Source organism: Hylobates moloch, unplaced genomic scaffold (assembly GCF_009828535.3).
Source record: "Hylobates moloch isolate HMO894 unplaced genomic scaffold, HMol_V3 SCAFFOLD_5, whole genome shotgun sequence".
Classification (NCBI taxonomy): Eukaryota; Metazoa; Chordata; class Mammalia; order Primates; family Hylobatidae; genus Hylobates; species Hylobates moloch.
Genome location: NW_026652280.1, coordinates 93094257 through 93114463, shown reverse-complemented (window position 1 = coordinate 93114463; position 20207 = coordinate 93094257). Strand labels below are relative to the sequence as shown.

General features: G+C 47.6%; 1 protein-coding gene across 1 annotated transcript in view; it reads left to right on the top strand.

The window, feature by feature from the left end:
* Positions 1-20207, top strand: part of FLNB (filamin B) — a 164672-nt gene that overhangs the window by 107149 nt on the left and 37316 nt on the right. The window contains exons 19-27 of the mRNA XM_058439100.1: positions 5301-5418; positions 7677-7939; positions 9508-10105; positions 10747-10920; positions 12006-12168; positions 13023-13183; positions 17206-17373; positions 18393-18485; positions 19273-19395. Coding sequence (XP_058295083.1) covers positions 5301-5418; positions 7677-7939; positions 9508-10105; positions 10747-10920; positions 12006-12168; positions 13023-13183; positions 17206-17373; positions 18393-18485; positions 19273-19395 — 1861 coding nt within the window. The remainder of the gene's footprint in view (positions 1-5300; positions 5419-7676; positions 7940-9507; positions 10106-10746; positions 10921-12005; positions 12169-13022; positions 13184-17205; positions 17374-18392; positions 18486-19272; positions 19396-20207) is intronic.

Below are 20207 nucleotides of genomic sequence, written 5' to 3'. Positions count from 1 at the left end.
CCTTGCTCCCGTCTGGGTCCTCTCAGCAAGGAGCAGGCAAGAGTCAAGTGGGGAAGAAAGAGGATTATAGTGAGGAGGGGGTCATGGTGTAGCTGTCCCCTGAATTTGGGGGCTGCACACCCTTGGAGATGGAATCCTTACTGTGATAACATCCCTGCAGTGGGAGGGACTCCCTGGGCGAAGGGATTCTGTGTGTCGTGTTATAAATGTGGCTCCTTACATCCAGGCTTGCTGCTGTTTGTGCTTTCTTCTCCAAATTTTTATTTTTACTTATTTATTTTTTAGACAAAGTCTCGCTCTGTTGCCCAAGCTGGAGTGCAGTGGCATGATCTCAGCTCACTGCAACCTCTGCCTCCCAGGTTCAAGCGATTCTCCTGCCTCAGCCTTCCGAGTAGCTGGGATTACAGGCACATGCCACCACACCTGGCTAATTTTTGTATTTTTGGTAGAGACGGGGTTTCGCCATGTTGGCCAGGCTGGTCTCGAACTCCTGGGCTGAGGCAATCCAAACCTGCGGGTATTACAGGCATGAGCCACTGCGCCTGACCTCAGTATTTGTCTTTTTGCGACTGATTTATTTTTCTTCGCAAAATGTCCTCCATTGTCATCCATGTTGTAGCATGTGTCAGAACTTGATTCCTTTTCGAGGCTGCATTCCACTGTATGTATAAACGTTTTGCTTCTCTCTTCATCTGTTTTTTGTTTGTTTGTTTTTTCTTGAGACTCGCTCTGTTCCTCAAGCTGGAGTGGCACTATCTCGGCTCACTGCAACCTCTGTCTCCTGGGTTCAAGTGATTGTCCTGTCTCAGCCTACCGAGTAGCTGGGAGTACAGGCACGTGCCACCATACCCAGTTAATTTTTGTATTTTTAGTATAGATGTTTCACCATGTTGGCCAAGGTTTCACCATGGGGTTTCACCATGTTGGCCAGGCTGGTCTTGAATTCCTGATCTCAGGTGATCTGCCCGCCTCAGACTCCGAAAGTGCTAGGATTATAGGCATGAGCCACCGCGCCCGGCCCTCTTCATTTGTTGAAGAACATTTGGGTTGCTTCCGTCTTTTGTCTGTTGTGAATAATGCTGGGTGTACAAATATCTCTTTGAGTCTCTGCATTTAATTCTTGTGATTATATACCCAGAAATGGAATTGCTGGATCACATGGAAATCTCTTTTTAATTTTTTGAGAAACTACTATACTGTATTCCACAGTGGCTGCACTACTTTACAGTCCTGCCAACAGCATGCAAGGGTCCTGTTTCTCCACATCCTTGCTAACATTTGTTTTTTTCTGTTTGTTGTTGTTGTTGTTGTTGTTGTTGATAGTGACCATCCTGTTGAGTGTAAAATGGTGTCTTACTGTGGTTTTGATTTGCATTTTCCTAATGATGAGTGATGCTGATCATCTTTTCATGTGCTTATTGGTCCTTCACATATTTTCTTTGGAGAATTATCTACTTGCCCATTTTTATATCAACCTTCTTAATTTTATGTTGAGTTTTAGGAATTCTCCATGTATTCTGGATATTAGTTCCTTATCAGATAAATGATTTGCAAATATATTCTCTCACTCCTTGGGTTGCCTTTTCACGCCGTTAACAGTTCTCGTGTGCAGGTTATAAATGTGGCTTCTTATCTCCAGACTTGCTTCTTCCTGTGCTTTAAAATAAAAAATCCCAAACAAAACATTCATTATTAGTAATGATAAAGCTAACACTTTTATAGATAGAGCATCCTTTTCTCATCAGGCCACTCAATAGTAAGTAGGTAATTATTTTCCTGCTGATGGTTCTGAGGGTTGGTGGGAGCCTTACTACTGGGTGCACCAGCCTGAATCTTCTTTGTTGCCAAATTCTCCATATTCTTTAGGAGAAGGCACCAGAAAGCCATAGCTGTCTGTGTACAATGACTAGGATCACAAGGTCATAGCATCTTCTAAAAACATTTTGTGACTTCTCCTTTATTCTATGTCTATATGCCTTTTAGTGTTTTGGCTGAGCCGTTAGAAAGTAAGTTGCAGATATCAGGACAGGGTCAGGGTTTGACCTGCATTCTTGGAAAGGACTGCAGAACCCAGTACCCCAGACGTCCCCTGCTGCTGGTTGAGGCAGAAGTGGAGATTAGGAGCCTAGGTCCGGTTTTGTCCCCTTTGAAGTGATGCTGGAGTGGGAGGCTCCTTACTTCAGAGTCACCCCAAGGTCTCATTCATCCAGTTCTCTGATAGCAGCAGGTCTGAGAATTGCTGCCATGCTGAGTACTCACTTAGAGCTGTGTGTCCGGATGCTCCCAGGATGCATTCAAGGAGCCGGGTGGGCCTTGGTGGCGGTTGTTGCCTTCAGTGTGAATGACTTGCAGGGTGGCACTGGGGTCTTTCTTGTTGTTTGTTGCTTAGAGCTGGGTTTATTATTTTATTATTTGGGCAACTTGCAATTCTGCCTATTTTTCTATGGCAAAGAACACATTAAATCTCTCCTTAGATTGAGTTTCCTTCCCACCCCCACCCCCAGCATAGAGCCTGGCCCTATAAGTGCTCTGTATGGATTGATGGCTGCCTGTGAGTGAATAAATGACATGGTGCCTGGATTCACAAACGGAGATGGCCTAAGAATGTTGTAATCTGGTAGAGGAGTGATGCCGACACCTCCTCATTCTCTTTTGAACTCTGTTTTCTGAAGAGCAGCTAAAAGCTCAAGACTGGGCTAAGGAAGTGTGCGCTTGGATGTGGTTAAGAGACCTGGGTCAGCTCAGAAAGCCACCCCCTGACATGGGGGAGGGAGCATACTTTGAGGGCTGACACCCACAGGCACACCTTCTCCTGATGGTTTTAGGGTATAACAGGCTGGAAATCCCCAGAAAGGTGGCTGCTTGGGCATGGACGTGTCCTGGCCTGGCATGGACGCTTCCCTCTCAGAACACAGGCTGTGCCACGTGGGGAGCCGAGGTCCTGCCTGAGTAACCCAGGTCCCTGATTACTGGTTTTGCTCCCTGACACCTGCAGGCCTGCCACTCCACCTCGCAAAGTTTCTGAGTGACAGCTTGTAGGTGCTCACCTGCCTGGGGTGGATGAGTGATGTGGATGACTGTAGGATCCTATGAGTCCCTTGAGGATGCAAGAGTAGAGCGTGTTTTGCCTTAGAGGAATGGACTTGTTGGGTTGGGGCTTGAGGACCCTCCCAGAGGTCAAAGACTTGATTTTATAGAAGGGAAGTGATTTCCGCGAGGACTTTGGTCTTCTCTTGGTTATGGGTGGCTTCAAGCAGCTTGAATTTCTCACCCCAGGTTCCCCCGAGCAGAGCAGTTTGAGAAGCTTGTGGCAATGTCTCCATTACATGCTGTGCTGGGAACCACTAGGATGGGGACCACTCCATGTAGTACTCTGGCACCTTTAGGAATCCCTGTGAGCTCACAGACCCTCACAGAGTAACAGTTTCTACCTTGAAATGTTCTTAACGTGGTGGTCCTGGCTGCTCCTGGAGGGCCCTAAAAGAGATGGTGCTGAGGGTGGCTCTCTCAGTCCCATCCTCTTCTGAGCTGTCTGGTTGGTGTCTTGTGTATGTATATTTTGAAGAATAAGATTCAGGTTTCAGAAGCATGTAGAGGAGAGTGAAACTGTCTTGCAGCCTGCAAAGTCGTGGCGAAATGCACTGGCCATCACTACCCAGACATCCCTCACTTCATAGCCCTGCTGGGGAATAAACGCAGTCCATTCCTTAGTTAGGGCCTCAGGGGACACCTTAAAATGCTGTAGGCGTTGTAGGTGTAAATCTCCGAGATTTTTTCCCTCCCCCTTCTTAGGTTATTTAAGGTAGAGTTCATTTTCTATCTGGAAGAGGATTTTTCCCTCTCTTTTTTAGCACTTCAGAGAAGTGGCCAGAAAACTTAATGCAGATGAGGGAGAAGGTATCCCCAAGACCCCTGGTTAGCCTGAGGTCTGCTTAGTGAGCCCCTGAATTGTTAGGGGCTGTGGGGAAACGGAAGCTCGGGAAGAGTTGGCACGTTGGGAATGCCGCGTTGGCTGAAGTAGCGAGTCAGTCCTGCCTTAAACAGTACAAAAAGGAGACCTTTCCTGCCCCTTGGCTGGCTCCCAGCTCTGTTGAATTTGACCTGTACACATTTTACCAGGAAATGTTGTTCGCATGAGGCAGGGGGCCAGTTGGTTTTGTGTGCAGTGCTTAAAAATCCTGGAAAATTAATCCTGTCTTCATTGATGCAACCAGTTTTTTTTTTTTTTCTTGGCCTTTACCCCCTTCCTTATTACAAAAGGAATGTGACAAAATATTCATAGGCCAAATGCTACACCCTTTTAACACTTGATCAGCAACAGCTTTCAGCAGGGCCTGCATTCCAGCAAGGCTGCTGGATTCTTGGGGGGAACTCGTCTCTCCCTCACGCTTTCCTGTTATATTATGCCTGGTCGATTGAGGTGAAGGGGCTGTTGATCTACAGAGACAGCCATGAGATTTCTTGGAGCCTTGATTTGGAGGGAGGGAACTTGGCCAACCATGGAGAGAAGAAGCCGGCTGTGTGCCAGCCTGGAACCGGCCAGAGGAGAGAAATGGCGCACACATGGCCATCGCGTGCCACCCGGCCACCCGTGAGGGGGCCTGCCAATCCTGCAAGCACCGTCTGCCTTCACACTTGCAATTTTATTTTCTTTCACATAGAAATGGAAGTTCAGATACTGTGCGATGGTCTTAGCACAGGTCTAGGTGAACTCTTGCAAATCCCTGTTGCAGCCTGGGGGCCTCAAACTGATTCCCAGGACAGAAATGGTTCTGTTTGGTGAGCGGCCCCAGGCCCAGCTGCTGTACCTGTGGCTGGCACTGGCTATGATGATGGGGAGGTGGTGTGGCAGAGCAGCTAGGACACAGGTTTGGGGGCCATGGGTATGAGGCCCAGCTCTCACCCTTACCAAGGTGTGTGACTTGGGGCACGTTCCCTTACCAGTCTGAGCCATAGTTTCCTCTCCTGAAAAAATGAGATGACAGTAGGAACTACCCCTTAGGACTGTTTTGATCTTGAATTGAGGAAATGCATAAAAACACATAGCATGGTGCTTGGTGTGTAGAAAATGCTCATTAAGTTGCTTCTGTTATTATTAGCTGCTCTTATTTGATCTAATTTTTCTGTTATTCTTGCCTTGTGGTCAAAAGCTAGAAGAAATAGATCTAAGATGCTTTCTACATTGATTGGAATCAAGTCTCCCCTGTCTGTGAGAAGAATGAGGGATCTTGAGGGGAGTTTAAATGCCAAGTTAGCTTTTTGGTACCCAAAGGTAAACTGGGTTGTCTCTCTTGTTCCAGGGCAACATGCAGGTTCTGGTGACTTACGGTGGCGATCCCATCCCTAAAAGCCCTTTCACTGTGGGTGTTGCTGCACCGCTGGATCTGAGCAAGATAAAACTCAATGGGCTGGAAAACAGTAAGTGCCTGAATGGAGGGCAGATGGATTGTTGATGACCACCCAACGTGGCTGCTGGTTAGATTTTCTTCAAAAGGTGGAATTTGCAGAGAAGCAAATTCTACATTAAGAGACTTTGCAGTTGCACAGACTTTGGTTCGAATTAGGGCCGTGGTGTGAAATAACTGTGGCTGTGTCTGCCCCTTAGCCTCACCGAGACTCAGCTTTCTCATTTGTACAGTGGGGGTGGTCGGCGGGGAGAGGTTGAGAACACCCATGGGAATATTGTGAAAATTATATGAGCTAATGGTTCAGAGGCTGGCACGTAGTCAGCCCTCAGTAAGTGCTGGCATTGCAGTAGGAAGTTTTCATTAAAAAGAGAATTTGGGCCATGTTGCTTTCTGATGAGTTTCTAACTGTGCCAGCTATCCTTGGCAACTGAATCCACAATAAGGTTGCGAGTCAAGCATAAATGCCAAATCCCTGGCACTCAGAAGTCACTACCACCACACCTCTGCCCCATCCCAATGTTCCTTTAGCTTGTTAGGGATTTTACTAGTATAAGCTCATTTCACTTATTTTCAATTTTCTGATTATTTTTTAGTAGGAAAAATTTCAAACAGAAAAGGAAAGAGAATAGTGTAACATGAACACTGATGTACTTATCACTCAGCTTCAGATGTTCAACACATGCTCATAAAATGATTTTTTTATACAAGTAAAAATATATCCATTTTTCATCTAAAAACCATTACAGTTAAGGGATAATTCCACTTTAACCCTCACCTCTCCTTCTCCCTAGGGTTAACCAAAGTTTTCAAGTCAGTTTCTGTTCTTCCAGATCTTCTCTCTGCATCTATACATATAGATGTGCCTGTGGAAAACATTTGGCTGTATTTATTTTGCATTAAAGTTGCCCTGCTGTATAAACCTATGTCTTCCACCTGCCTTCCAACAGTGCATCTCAGGAATCATTCACTCCTGCATGTTTTCCGTCGGTGTTTACTGCTGAGTGGCTCCAGACTGGATGCACCTCAGGGCTCACATTCACCTGGTTTCAGGCTTACTGAGGCAGGGCTGAGTGCATACCCCCAGGACGAGGCCTCCTGTATTCACCTGTGAGGGTTTCTCCAGAGTGCCACTAGCAGTGCCATCAGTGAGCATCTTCCTTCACTCGTGACCCAAGTGCACAAGTTGCAAGCAAGGCCAGCTCCCAGTTGCAGAGATCCAAAGTGAGAGCTCACTGTTGGCTTTTGTGGCTGGAGCAGCCAGCTCTGAGTGTGTGAACGTCCGCTGCCCAACCCCGTCATGTGTCCCCTTGTCACTCCTTTCCCCAAGACATTGAGAGCTTTGACTCCAGAACAGGAAAAGCAGGGTGCCAATTAGGAAAGCCTCTTTTCCGGTGGGAAGTAGCGATCCGGGACCTCCTTGCTTGTGGTTCGGCAGTGTCCATCTTGCCAGGCCCTGTGTTCCTTCAGAGTCAAGGTTCTCTGGGTTGTGGCAGGGGCCCTGTGTTCCCAGTGCTTTTGTTTTGGGTAAAGTCCTTTCCCTGTTTTTGTCTAATCTAACACTTGGGCTTCCTGCCGCCCTGCTTTGCAGAGACCTTTTGGAAACCATCACGGTACAGTCAGTTCTCAGCACTTGCTTCAATCGCCTCGCATTTGGCAGCTCTGTGACTTCTGCTTTCTTGAGGGGGTGGGGTGCCTATAAGATGGAGTTGGCTGCCAAGAATTAGTAAATAAAACATTGACTTATGAGGGTGTTTGGATATCAAGTTAACACCAAAAGTAAGTAAATAAGAGAAGACAGTGTCAGATTACAACTTTCTGGTCAGCAAAGATTGTGGGGTCAGGTAAATTTCACTTTGAGTCCCAGCTTGGCAGGCTGCTGCATAGATCACCCTGGACAAGTTACTTAACCTCTCTGAGCATCAGTTTCCCCATCTGTGAAAGCCATTGGTTAATAATAAATACCCCATAGGATTGTGGTGAAAATTAAGACAATAACCTATTTGTGCTTGGCATATAAAATGCATTCAGTAAATGATAGCCGTTATTGCTGTCATCACTAATGGATTATTGTGCCGACACTGGTTGTTACTAAGGCTGAGATGCTGATGATACTTACTCAGCTTTGCTGCTTGTCCTCTGCAGCAGCTGTTGCTTATGGTAGAGGCTGAGATAAGTCCCCATGTCCAAAGAACCATTGCTTCTGTGCTCTGCATTGTTCTGCTGCTGAAAAGGGTCAGCTCTTCACCTCGGCTTGTGTTTCTTTTCCAGGGGTGGAAGTTGGGAAGGATCAGGAATTCACCGTTGATACCAGGGGGGCAGGAGGCCAGGGGAAGCTGGACGTGACAATCCTCAGCCCCTCTCGGAAGGTCGTGCCATGCCTAGTGACACCCGTGACAGGCCGGGAGAGCAGCACGGCCAAGTTCATCCCTCGGGAGGAGGGGCTGTATGCTGTAGATGTGACCTACGATGGACACCCTGTGCCCGGGAGCCCCTACACAGTGGAGGCCTCGCTGCCACCAGATCCCACCAAGGTCAGCCTTTGCTTTTGTCCCAGAACTTGTCTCATTGTTGTCAAACATGACACCATAGTCCTTCTCTGGTTCTTCCTGGCAAAGACCTGAAAATCGTTTTGTGATGAAAGTCAGCACAATTCACTGTGAAAGGTCCCCTGGGTAGGTGAGTCACAACCCTGCTCCTCCTCTTGCTCTCTGACTGCAAGACTTTGGTGAGGGGCTCCCTGTCCCAGAGTCTTCTTTCTTCGCTTGTTAGCATCATCACAGTCCTCACTACAAAGCCAGCCTGTAAGGGTAGGTGAGTTAGCAAACGTGGAGCCCTCTGCCCAGCACCCAGTTCACTGATGGAGCTACCCTACAGAAGCTAGAATCATGTAATATAAAAATACATTATTCTGGCCAGGCGTGGTGGCTCACGCCTGTAATCCCAGCACTTTGGGAGGCCGAGGCGGGCGGATCATGAAGTCAGGAGATCGAGACCATCCTGGCTAACACGGTGAAACGCTGTCTCCACTAAAAATACAAAAAATTAGCTGGGCATGGTGGCGGGCACCTGTAGTCCCAGCTACTTGGGAGGCTGAGGCAGCAGAATGGCGTGAACCTGGGAGGCGGAGCTTGCAGTGAGCCGAGATCACGCCACTGCACTCCAGCCTGGGCGACAGAGCAAGACTCCGTCTCAAAAACAAAAACAAAAACAAAACATTATTCTTGGCTGGGCGCAGCGGCTCATGCCTGTAATCACTGTACTTTGGGAGGCCAAGGTGGATGGATCACTTGAGGTCAGGAGTTTGAGACCAACATGGTGAAACCCCATCTCTACTAAAAATACAAAGATTAGCTGGGTGTGGTGGCATGTGCCTGTCATCCCAGCTACTCGGGAGGCTGAGGTGGGATAATCGCTTGAACCTGGGAGGCAGTGGTTGCAGTGAGCTGAGATCATGCCACTGCACTCCAGCCTGGGCAACAGAGTGAGATTCCGTCCCCTCCAAAAAAAAAAAAAAAAAAAGTTCATCGTCATTTCTTCATAGTAACCCTGACTCAAGGGGTTTTGGAAGATTTCCAGTGGTCTCAGTGGTATGAATCCTATGAAGGTGTCTTATTTGTTGAATTAGTTGTGAAAGTCTTATTCCTCACTCTTTTTTAGAAACAGTTTAGTTTTATTATTATGCAGAATTTGTTGAGCAAAGTGCAACAGCCCAAGCCACAGCCAGCTCCACAAGAGCCCTTCCATGAGCCCTCAACCTGGGATCTCATGTATCTTTGTTGGAATGGACATTAGGTCTCCAAGTCCAGTCCTGTGATTTAGAAGGGTCAGGTGGAATAGGAGAGAGGAGAGTCTTGGAGGGGCTGCTCCATGGGGGTCACACCTCTCTCCTGTGCCTTTTCGCTGGTGATTGAGTTCTGAGGCATTTGCTGCATTGACTGTTGTGGCTCTAACTCGTGTGCATGTGTGACACATGAAGCCCCAAGAGAAGAGCTGCCTGGCTAAGATGCACTTCCATGCTGATTACATGCATGGGTGTTGAAAGCAGTGCTGGCTGAGCAGCGATCCCAGTGCAGTTTGACTTTATTCTTTGCTCAAATAGGTGAAGGCCCACGGTCCCGGCCTCAAAGGTGGTCTCGTGGGCAAGCCTGCTGAGTTCACCATCGATACCAAAGGAGCTGGTACTGGAGGTCTGGGCTTAACGGTGGAAGGTCCATGCGAGGCCAAAATCGAGTGCTCTGACAATGGTGACGGGACCTGCTCCGTCTCTTACCTTCCCACAAAACCCGGGGAGTACTTCGTCAACATCCTCTTTGAAGAAGTCCACATACCTGGGTCTCCCTTCAAAGCCGACATTGAAATGCCCTTTGACCCCTCTAAAGTCGTGGCGTCGGGGCCCGGTCTCGAGCATGGGAAGGTGGGTGAAGCTGGCCTCCTTAGCGTCGACTGCTCGGAAGCCGGACCGGGGGCCCTGGGTCTGGAAGCTGTCTCGGACTCAGGAACAAAAGCTGAAGTCAGTATTCAGAACAACAAAGATGGCACCTACGCGGTGACCTACGTGCCCCTGACGGCCGGCATGTACACGTTGACCATGAAGTATGGTGGTGAACTCGTGCCACACTTCCCCGCCCGGGTCAAGGTGGAGCCCGCCGTGGACACCAGCAGGATCAAAGTCTTTGGACCAGGAATAGAAGGGAAAGGTGGGTTTCATTTGAAAAAAAAAAAAAAAAAGACCAACTGGGACTTAAGGGCTACCTGAAACTTGGAGCTGCAAACTCAGCCACCTGCAGGAGCCAGGTGACATATAAGGCGATTCTCACCTGTTCCCTCTGCCTCAGGGAGTGGTTGGAGGGCCCTGGTGAAGGTTAAGCACATTGCATTTCTGGAGACCATGCTACTCAACCCCTGTTTACTGTTTCTCCATGGGGAACAGGACCTAGCATTGTCAGCAGAATCTCCAGTTTTTCTGGCAAAGCCAGAAATCTTGATTTTTCTCTGGAAACTCAACATATAACATGTTGGCATTTAATTGGAAAAAAGTTTAAAATGTGGTGTTAGCTAACACCTGCATGCCACACAGCAGGCTTGTCTTTAACCTTTAACCTGTCCTCGAGCCCTCGGTGTGAGCAGTTGTGTTGTCACTTAGCCGTGGCTACTCTAGAAAGGACTTCTTTTGGGATGGAGGGGGTTAATATTCTTGATTTGAGAGTTAGAAAAACCAGTTTTCCACTATTACTGAAATTAGACTTCATGTGTCCTGAAGTGCCAAGAACCTTGATTCTGGGGTTTGCTTTTGGGTCTGGGGTACTGGGGCAGTGTTAGCTGTGTGCTTGCTCTGCAGATGTGTTCCGGGAAGCCACCACCGACTTTACGGTTGACTCTCGGCCGCTGACCCAGGTTGGGGGTGACCACATCAAGGCCCACATTGCCAACCCCTCAGGGGCCTCCACCGAGTGCTTTGTCACAGACAATGCTGATGGGACCTACCAGGTGGAATACACACCCTTTGAGAAAGGTGAGCTGCCCTGTCCTTGGACTGGACCCTCGTTCAGAGCTGTCCTTGGTCATTTCCTCCTGGTGGCTGGTACTGATGCCTGCCCCATGTGCTAGGCCTGTCTCAGCAGGGCCACGTGCAGAGTGACAGAGTGGAAGTCAGCCTCTGCGGAAGTCACCTGCCCGCTCAGTGCCTGGCTTGCTGGCCTTGTGTAATAGGTGGGCTGGGTTTAGCCTCAGTCTCACCTCAGCAAGTTATGGGGTAATGTCATGATGTTGCTCATTTGTGCCATTTTTCTTTGCGTATGAATTTCTTTCTTCTTGAGTATTAGGAATTATAAAAAATGTCAATAAATAGAAAAGCATAAAGAAAAAAAATAAAAGTGCGATGTATATCTCCACTACCTGGAGATCGGAAGCCTGCAATATTCTGGTATAGATATTTTCAATCTTCTTGTGGATGCGTGTTTCTTCTGTTTCTTGAGTTTTGCTTTTTCTTTTGGTTAATGGCTGGATGGTGTTTTCCCAAATGAGGGTAGTCTGTTTAGGATGACTGACTTGAATATTTGCTTGGTTGGGGTGGAGTGGCTTATGTGACTGCAGAGAGACTGTTTGTAGTATTTAAAAGTCAGATCATACCTACATTACTGTGGGCTTGTTTTGTTTTGGTTTTTTTGAAACAGGATCTCACTCTGTTGCCCAGGCTGGAGTGCAGTGGTGTGATCATGGCTCACTGCAGCCTCAACCTCCTGGCCTCAAATGATCCTCGTGCCTCAGCCCCCTGAGTAGCTGGAACTGCAGGTGTGCACCACCACACTCAGCTAATTTTTGTATTTTTTGTAGAGATGGGGGTCTCGCCATGTTGCCCAGGCTGGTCTTGAACTCCTGGACTCAAGCGATCTACCTACCTCGGCCTCCCAAAGTGCTGGGATTATAGGTGTAAGCCACTGCCCCCAGCCACATTACTGTGTTTTTAACCCCCTTTTCCAAATAACATAATATAGCATGCAGACTTCAATGCTAGATAAAACTCTGAAGTAGAGAATCGCTTTTCACAAATAGGGGATTTGTATGCAAATATATGTTTCTGTTTGTTGTTTTGAACAGGTCTCCATGTAGTGGAGGTCACATATGATGATGTGCCTATCCCAAACAGTCCCTTCAAGGTGGCTGTCACTGAAGGCTGCCAACCATCTAGGGTGCAAGCCCAAGGACCTGGATTGAAAGAGGCCTTTACCAACAAGCCCAATGTCTTCACCGTGGTTACCAGGTAGGGAAGGCCCTACATTTGGTGTCTTGAGTCTCACTTTTGTGGCTAGATTCTACCTATGTGTCATAGTTTCCTAACTTTTGATAAGATGCATTTTTATTTTTATAACTTATATTTCCTTCCATAGAGACTTATGTTACATAGAAAGACCAAGCATACCTAAAAAACATACCAAAGCACTTGATAATGGTCATGAAACTATTTAGCAAACCAGGACTCAATCAAGCTCTGTAACTTGATAATGTAAAAATTTGTAGCCAACCTTGTAAGTATTTTTATTAAAGTTGGTTGCAAGGCATATGCCTGCGTTGTACTTGCAGTCCTAGCCAGTGCAATTAGATAAGAAAAATAGGCTGGGCGGGGTGGCTCACACTTGTAATCTCAGCACTTCAGGAGGCCGAGACAGGACAATTGCTTGAGGCCAGGAGTTTGAGACCAGCCTGGCCAACATGGCAAAACCCCGTCCCTACAAGAAATATAAAAATTAGCTGGGCTTGGTAGTACACGCCTGTAATCCCAGCTACTACTTGGGAGGCTGAGGCATGTGAATTGCTTGAACCTGAGAGACATAGGTTGCAGTGAGCCGAGACCGTGCCAGTGCACTCCAGCCTGGGCAATGGAGTGAGACTCTGTCTCAGGAAAAAGAAAAATAAATGAAGCATATGCATTGAAAAGGAGGGGTCAGAGTGTCTTTACTTACGTTATACTAATGTGAAATTCCCTATGTGAGAGGTGTAGGAATTGAGTTGGGGTGGCTACATGGAATAGTTTATAAAGGGAATTTGCATGAATTTTGGCAATAAGCAGACCAGCATAAATGGTGCACATTTCACCTTCTCTTCCACTCTTTCCAGAGGGGCAGGAATTGGTGGGCTTGGCATAACTGTTGAGGGACCATCAGAGTCGAAGATAAATTGCAGAGACAACAAGGATGGCAGCTGCAGTGCTGAGTACATTCCTTTTGCTCCGGGGGATTATGATGTTAATATCACATATGGAGGAGCCCACATCCCTGGTAAGCTATTCCTCAGAGAGGACCCCAAAGAATAATTGATTTTGCAGGAAAATGGGTTTGATTTTGCTTATCTCTCTGAGTGGGGAAAACAATCAGATATTTGTAATAGCTGCAAAAGGAGAATTTTTCTTTAGGGCTACATCTCCAGGATTTTCTCAACTCCCAGTAGAACCAGTAACATGGCAAAAAGCATCGGCTTAGAATTTTGACTGGAAACAGTTGTGCATGTGTCGGAGGACCTAGTTCTTGATTCAGGGGAAAGCTGGTTCTTTACAAAGTTGAAAATCACAGTGGCTCATGCCTGTAATCCCCAAACTTTGGGAGGCCAAGGCATGCAGATTGCTTCAAGTCAGGAGTTTGAGACCAGCCTAGGCAACATGGGGAATCCCTGTCTCTACAAAAAATACAAAACTTAGCTGAGTGTGGTGGTGCGTGTCTGTAATCCTAGCTGTGTGGGGTAGGGGCTGTGATGGGAGGATGTCTGAGATGGGAGCCTGGGAGGTTGAGGCTGCAGTGAGCTGAGATTACACCACTGCACTCCAGCCTGGGTGACAGAGGAAGACCCTGTTTCAAAAAAAAGAAAGAAAGACAATCTCTACTTTATTTTGTGCTTGGCTCTTATATACCTTATTCATGTGTCTTGGTTTCTTTTTTTTCACTGACAATACTAGTAGCTGATCAAGATATGCAGATTCAAATTCTTCTTTGTAATTTCTTTTATATTTAGTGATGTCATGTGTACTCACTGTGAAACACAGTTTCTCAACTTCGGCACTATGACACTTTGGGCCAGATGGTTCTTTGTGGTGTGGGGCTGTCCTGTGCATTGTAGACTTTTGTCAGCATCCCTGGCCTATACCTGCTAGATGCCCATAGCAGACTTTTCCTTCCCCATTCTAATTTGTGGCAACCAAAAATGTCTCTGTATCTTGCCAGATGTCTTAAGGGACAAAATCACTTCAGCCTGAACCACTGCTGTAAAGATTCAAACAATAAATAAATATATGACTTAAGTAGTGAAAGACCCTCCTCCATTTGTTTTGGGGGGAGGACTCTCCATAGATTCTAGTTCTCTACTCAAATGATTGTCACCCCCACACATTTTATTTATTTATTTCAATAGCTTTTGGGGTACAATTTGTTTGTGGTTACATGGATGAATTCTATAGTGGTGAATTCTGAGACCACCTCCCCAGCCCCCATTTCTAAAAGGGCAGGTGAGTATGTGGTATGGACACAAGACCAAGGACTGGGGCTGTTCTGGGCCACTTATGCCTTGTCTTAGGTGTGGTGTGAAGAGGGCAGAGCCCCACCCCAGGACCCCAGGAGTAGGAAGAGCCTCGGCAGGGGCTTGTTCTTCTCTCTCTGGGTCACGCTGAGAGGAGAAGGGCAGGCTGAGGGGCCTACTGCTGGGTTCTGGGTTAACTCTCAGGCAGCTGGAGTGTCCACTGACCACACACTTTCCTGATTCCATTCCTGCTTCCCCCTTACCACATGGAAATGTGCACACACACTCACACTCACTCTCTTTCTCTCACACTAATCAGAAAGTATTGACATTCAACTCAGACTGATTCTACTCAGATACTCATTTAAACCTCAAGTCATTTAAAACAACATGTTTCTCCTTAAACTTGTGCTTGCGGCTCATTCAATATAGATTTAAAAAATTCCTATAATCACTAGTCTAGGGGATTTCGGCTGTGGGCAAGACAAAGTTCCTGCCCTCAGGGAGCTTACTGTCCAGGGCTTATACAACTAAAACTTGTGATGACTGCTATGAAGAATGAGAATGGGGCTCGGTGACAGAATTCAGAGCTATGGGCTCCTTTTGGAGTTTTGTAACACTTGCATTAGGAGAGAGTTGGGCACAGGGAATGGGTAGAAGGCTGCCCCCAGGAGGGGTGATGTGGCTCCGACCTGGCAGGCAACAGTGGAGATGAACATCTCCTGGTTTTTGCGGCAATGAATCTTTTTGACTGGGGAAAGGCTGGTGAATGCCATCAGCTTCCGAATCCTCCTTACAGAAAGGGGTCAGAGTTTGTCCCCTGTGGCCGACCTGTGAGCTTAAAGCAAATGGCCATCTTTGAGCATAACAACAGAAAGACACTCATTTTTCCCATCAGGTGTGGATGGTGTCTTTTTACGTTTCAGGCTCTCTGTTGCCTCCCAGAGAGTGCCAAATGCCAGCTTTTCCAGAAGCCCAGAACTTTCCCAGGCAGAGACATTTAGTGAAGTGTTGGTTGGTTTTCTTAGCATCAGGCTTCTTAGCTAAGGCAACCTATGGGGGTACTGCCGTGAAACAGTTGGCTACCTACCACCTTCTAATTTGCTTTCATGGTAATTCTGGGTGCTTAAATGTTAGCCCAGTTTTTCCTGGCCTGGTTAAAAACCCGGAGTGGAGTTATTTTTAACAACGTGTCCTGTCTTACTCATAATGGCATGCTGATTTCCTGTGGTAGGCCAGCTGTGGTCGGTTGGTGGCGGCTGCCTAGACCACTGGATTGACTGGGGTTCGGAGTGCATGAGGAAAAAGGTCTGGCACGAGGGAATGGTGACATGTGTCTGGGCATGGAATAGGGGGGTGGCGGATAATGCTTGGGGTCTGCCATCTTGGACAGTTTATCTTACCCGGGTTTGTTGGTTTTTGGATGCTCTCATGCTGAGCTCAGACAACTTCTAGTGGAGGCTCTGACTTAAAGATTGGCCTCAGAGGTAGTCCCTTGGCATCAGCTGTTGACATTGAAATCCTCAACTGTCACTCTCTAAAGTAAAGCCCCCTTTTGTTCCTCTCACCCCAATGTGGAGGCCTGTGCTCGTTTGCCAGGGCCAGCCATTTATTTCACGTAGGTAAGGACCTGGATGCCGTTGAAACCCAGCCGTTGTTAGAAAGCCAGGGACTCAATTCTTTGTGTGTCTTGGCTATCTACCATCTGTAATTCTACAAAGTATAAATTCTCTGGGATGCAAAGCAGAGATCCCTCAGCTTTCACGGCAGTCATTAACTTTGCCAGATACCATGGGGAGCACTAGGACTCCCATGCAAGGCAGAGGTGCATGTAGCCCCTTGGTGATGGATGTGGCAGCCTGAGGCATGCTGCCGTAGGCTGGATGGGGAGGTCCCCCTCCCCCTCCACAGTGGCGTCCATGGGCGTCCTTGGCCCAGCCCTTGTTTCTCTGTTTAGCACTTCTCTAGCAAATCGCTATCTCCTCTCCTTGACTCCTCTGTGCTTCATCTTTAAAACTGACACCTTCAAGGAATCAGAGGCCCTCAGGGTCCCCCGTGGGGTCAGCCATGCAGCAGGAGCTCAGCTTACACTCAGGAAGACAGCAAGGCTTCACCAGGTGACTGGGTGACCGAGAAGGCTGAGTGTGGTCAGAAGGTGCCAGCTGCATTGGAGGGAGAGGAGTCTGGCTTGGGGACACACAGGAGCCATGTGTGGGAGACAGGGTGGGAGACAGGGCTGGATGTGGGCTGCAGGGCCTGCCCATCTCTCTCCGTTCTGTTGTTCCACCACTTGGCTTCCTCCTTCAGTTGCTCCAGCAGCCTGTCTCCTCCCTCGCCTCTAGGCCACTGCACGTGCTGAGGCCTCCCTACTTGAAGCACCTCTCTGTCTGCTCCCTCTTGTGCCACAACTGAGATGTTACTGGAAAGCTTTCTCTGGTCTCCCGCAGACCAGGTTAATTGCCTCCTGAGTGCTCCACCTTCCACACCCCAAATATGTTATGTAGGATGTTAGAGTGACTTGCTTGCCTCATCCTTCTCCTGCATCGTGGGTTCCTGGAGGGTGTTAACCACTCAGGATCCAGCACCTGGCACAATATCTGCACGTAGTAGGTGGTCTGTGAGAATGGTTGACAACAATGAGTGGGCACATGAGCAGTGCACACAGCGAGGCAGGGGAAGCTGACCAAGGCCTGCACGGCCGAGGTCCCAGGGGAGCAGCAGTGCTGTTCTGGGTGTGCACAAGGTGGTCTCTAATTCCCAGCTTGTGCTCAGAATCCCATGACCTCTCTTCCAGGCAGCCCCTTCAGGGTTCCTGTGAAGGATGTTGTGGACCCCAGCAAGGTCAAGATTGCCGGCCCCGGGCTGGGCTCAGGCGTCCGAGCCCGTGTCCTACAGTCCTTCACGGTGGACAGCAGCAAGGCTGGCCTGGCTCCACTGGAAGTGAGGGTCCTGGGCCCACGAGGTAAGTATGCACCCTGCCTTCCTGCAAACATTCATCTGCCCCAGACAAGGGCAGCTGTGACCCAGAGCAGATGCTTTGCTTTTGAGTTTGCTCATGAGCTTAAAATTAAATTTAAAAAAGTTATTGTTTCATGTTCTAGTTAAACAGTAGAAATTCCTGCTTACAAGTAAGCAGGCTTGTTATTTCTCCAGTGATCTGTCCCCCCATTTAATAATACAGCTATCAATTTCTTAGAGGAAGCAGCAGTATTTGGGCTGTCATATGTAATATGGTGGCGACTGTTTCATTATGTGTTTGAGCATTTGTGAGGGGGTGGGTTGGTCTGGACGTGGCAGATGGTGGGGTTTGGAGGTGATAACTCATTGAGATACCTTGGTGTCCATGTGGTACATACCAGAACCTCTGGGAATGCCAGGTACATGATGCATGTGATATGTGGCTTTGTCATTGTCTTAGTTCCCCAGAGAGAGAGGGTGTCTTGGGGAATGGGCTTTGTTGGCAATTTGGCCTGTCCTGTTGGCAGCCTGGAACTTGGGTTTGGTAAGGCTAGCGGGCCATATAGGGACAAAGCCCTGAAGTGCATTGGAACTTGCCTTTTTTGGTAAGTGACCATGTTTCCTCCTCCAGCACTTAAAATGTGCCTTTCTCCCACATGGAGGACAGTGTGCCTAATTTCTTACGTAATCTGGATCTTCCTCCCCAGTGATATGTTCTTGGATTCACACAAGTGGCAAATAGGGGTTTCCCTCTTTGAAGAGGAACCTTCTCCTTCATGGGGTTCAGCAGGAGGTTATGCCCTTTGAAGCTCAGGGCAGAAGTGGTTTGGGGGAAACAAGGTCACGGGCCTGGGATCAGATTCTGTGAAGTTACTGAGATTCAGGGCCTGCATGCGTTTTTGTGCATGTATGTGTCCTTGTGTATGTGTGAATGAGAGAGGGAGAAAAGAAAGAAAGAGAAGCTTTACTTGGATATCTGCCTCTATTATGAAGGACTCTCAAGTAACAGCCTTTTGATTTTAGCTGATGACACGGATTCCCAGTCATGGCGCAGCCCCTTGAAAGCCCTTTCAGAGTTCTTTAAAGGTGACCCAAAGGGTGACTTTAATAAGACAGGTTTGCATTTTCCCACGGCTGCTGAATTATGTAACCCAAATGCTTCTTGCTGGCCTCACTTCTAAAATTGCTTACATCTGCCTCATCTGCTTTGCTTAATGAGCATGTCATCCTTTGATTAACCTACCCTGGAGTTGACCCATCCTTGACTATCACGTTGGAAGCTGGGATCTGGACTCTGCAACCCAACGTGTGCCTTGATTATGTTTTAGCATAATCTCTAACATCTCCACAGGCTTCACCTTGAGGGTCCCCTTGCCCCTGAGATTGGCACTCTCACCTGCCCTGCACCTATGCCCCAGCATGCTGGTACCACAGTGTTCTTTGCTCAAAGGTGGCCACAAGTCTTGACTAGACAGCCCATTGGTTAATTTTTGCTCTTCACAGTTCTGGACTCTTTGGCAGTGTCTCAGCTGTAGAGTAAAATTGCCACATCCTAAGCATGCCTAACCAGCTTAAAAGGTTATAGTGTGTCTTCAACACACAGCATCCACATACACCCTCCAGCAGCAAGCACAGGCAGTCTCCTTAATTATACTCTAGGGCAGACTGAGTGTATTTTAGCCAACAAAAAGCAAAAGGTGTCTCTTGGGGTCATTTCTGCAACCATGAACTGGGGATGCTGTGATTTTTTTCAGGCCTGTGATTATGGTTGCTGGCCTTTATATTACTCATCAGTGGAAACCAATAGCTCTTGGGGATGGATGTGATCCTATTTCAGACTCAGCCAAGGGTGGAGCAAAGGTGAGGCCAGGCAGCTCCTTAAACCTCTCATCTCTGTCCTCAGGCCTGGTGGAGCCAGTGAACGTGGTGGACAATGGAGATGGCACACACACAGTAACCTACACCCCATCTCAGGAGGGACCTTACATGGTCTCAGTTAAATATGCTGATGAAGAGATTCCTCGCATCCACCCATCCATTCCTCCATCAGTCCATCCATCCATCCATTCTTTCATCATCCATCCATCCACCCATCCATTCCTCCATCAGTCCATCCACCCATCCATCCACTCATCCATTCCTCCATCAGTCCATCCATCCACCCATCCATTCCTCCATCAGTCCATCCATTCCTCCATCAGTCCATCTACCCATCCATAGAGGCAGCAAGTATTACATAGAACCTGCAACTTGTCACCACACACTAGCCTTGATATTTGTGGCTCCCGCTCTCTCACTCCCCCAGTTCCTTTCAGACATCTTTAGTTTAAAGGTGAGCTGAAATTAAGAAGTTGGAAATTCTAACCAGGTGTGGTGGGATTTGCCTGTAATCTCAGCTACTTGGGAGACTGAGATGGGAGGATGACTTGAGCCCAAGAGTTTGAGGCCAGCCTGGGCAACATAGACCCTCCCCTGACATCTCTGGAAAAAAAGAAAGAAGAAGAAGCAGTAGTAGTAGAGAATCATTGATGAAATAAAGAATTTATTAGTTTATTAGAGGCTTCCTTTTGGTGTTTTGGTGAACCTGCAAGTAGTTTTCTGATTGGGACAGGACAAAGGTCTTTACTTCAGGGTTTGCTTGATAAAAGCATTTCCAGAAGGTTTTACATAGAAACCTTGTTCCTTGTTGATATTAATACAAAAAAAAATGTTACATAAGCTCTTCACCTCTTGGAACAATCTCTAAGGGTTTTCTTTTCTTTTTTTAAAAAATCATGCCCCTTAAGATGAAAAACTTTCACCCATATCCCCTAACACATATTTTATATAGAGATAAGC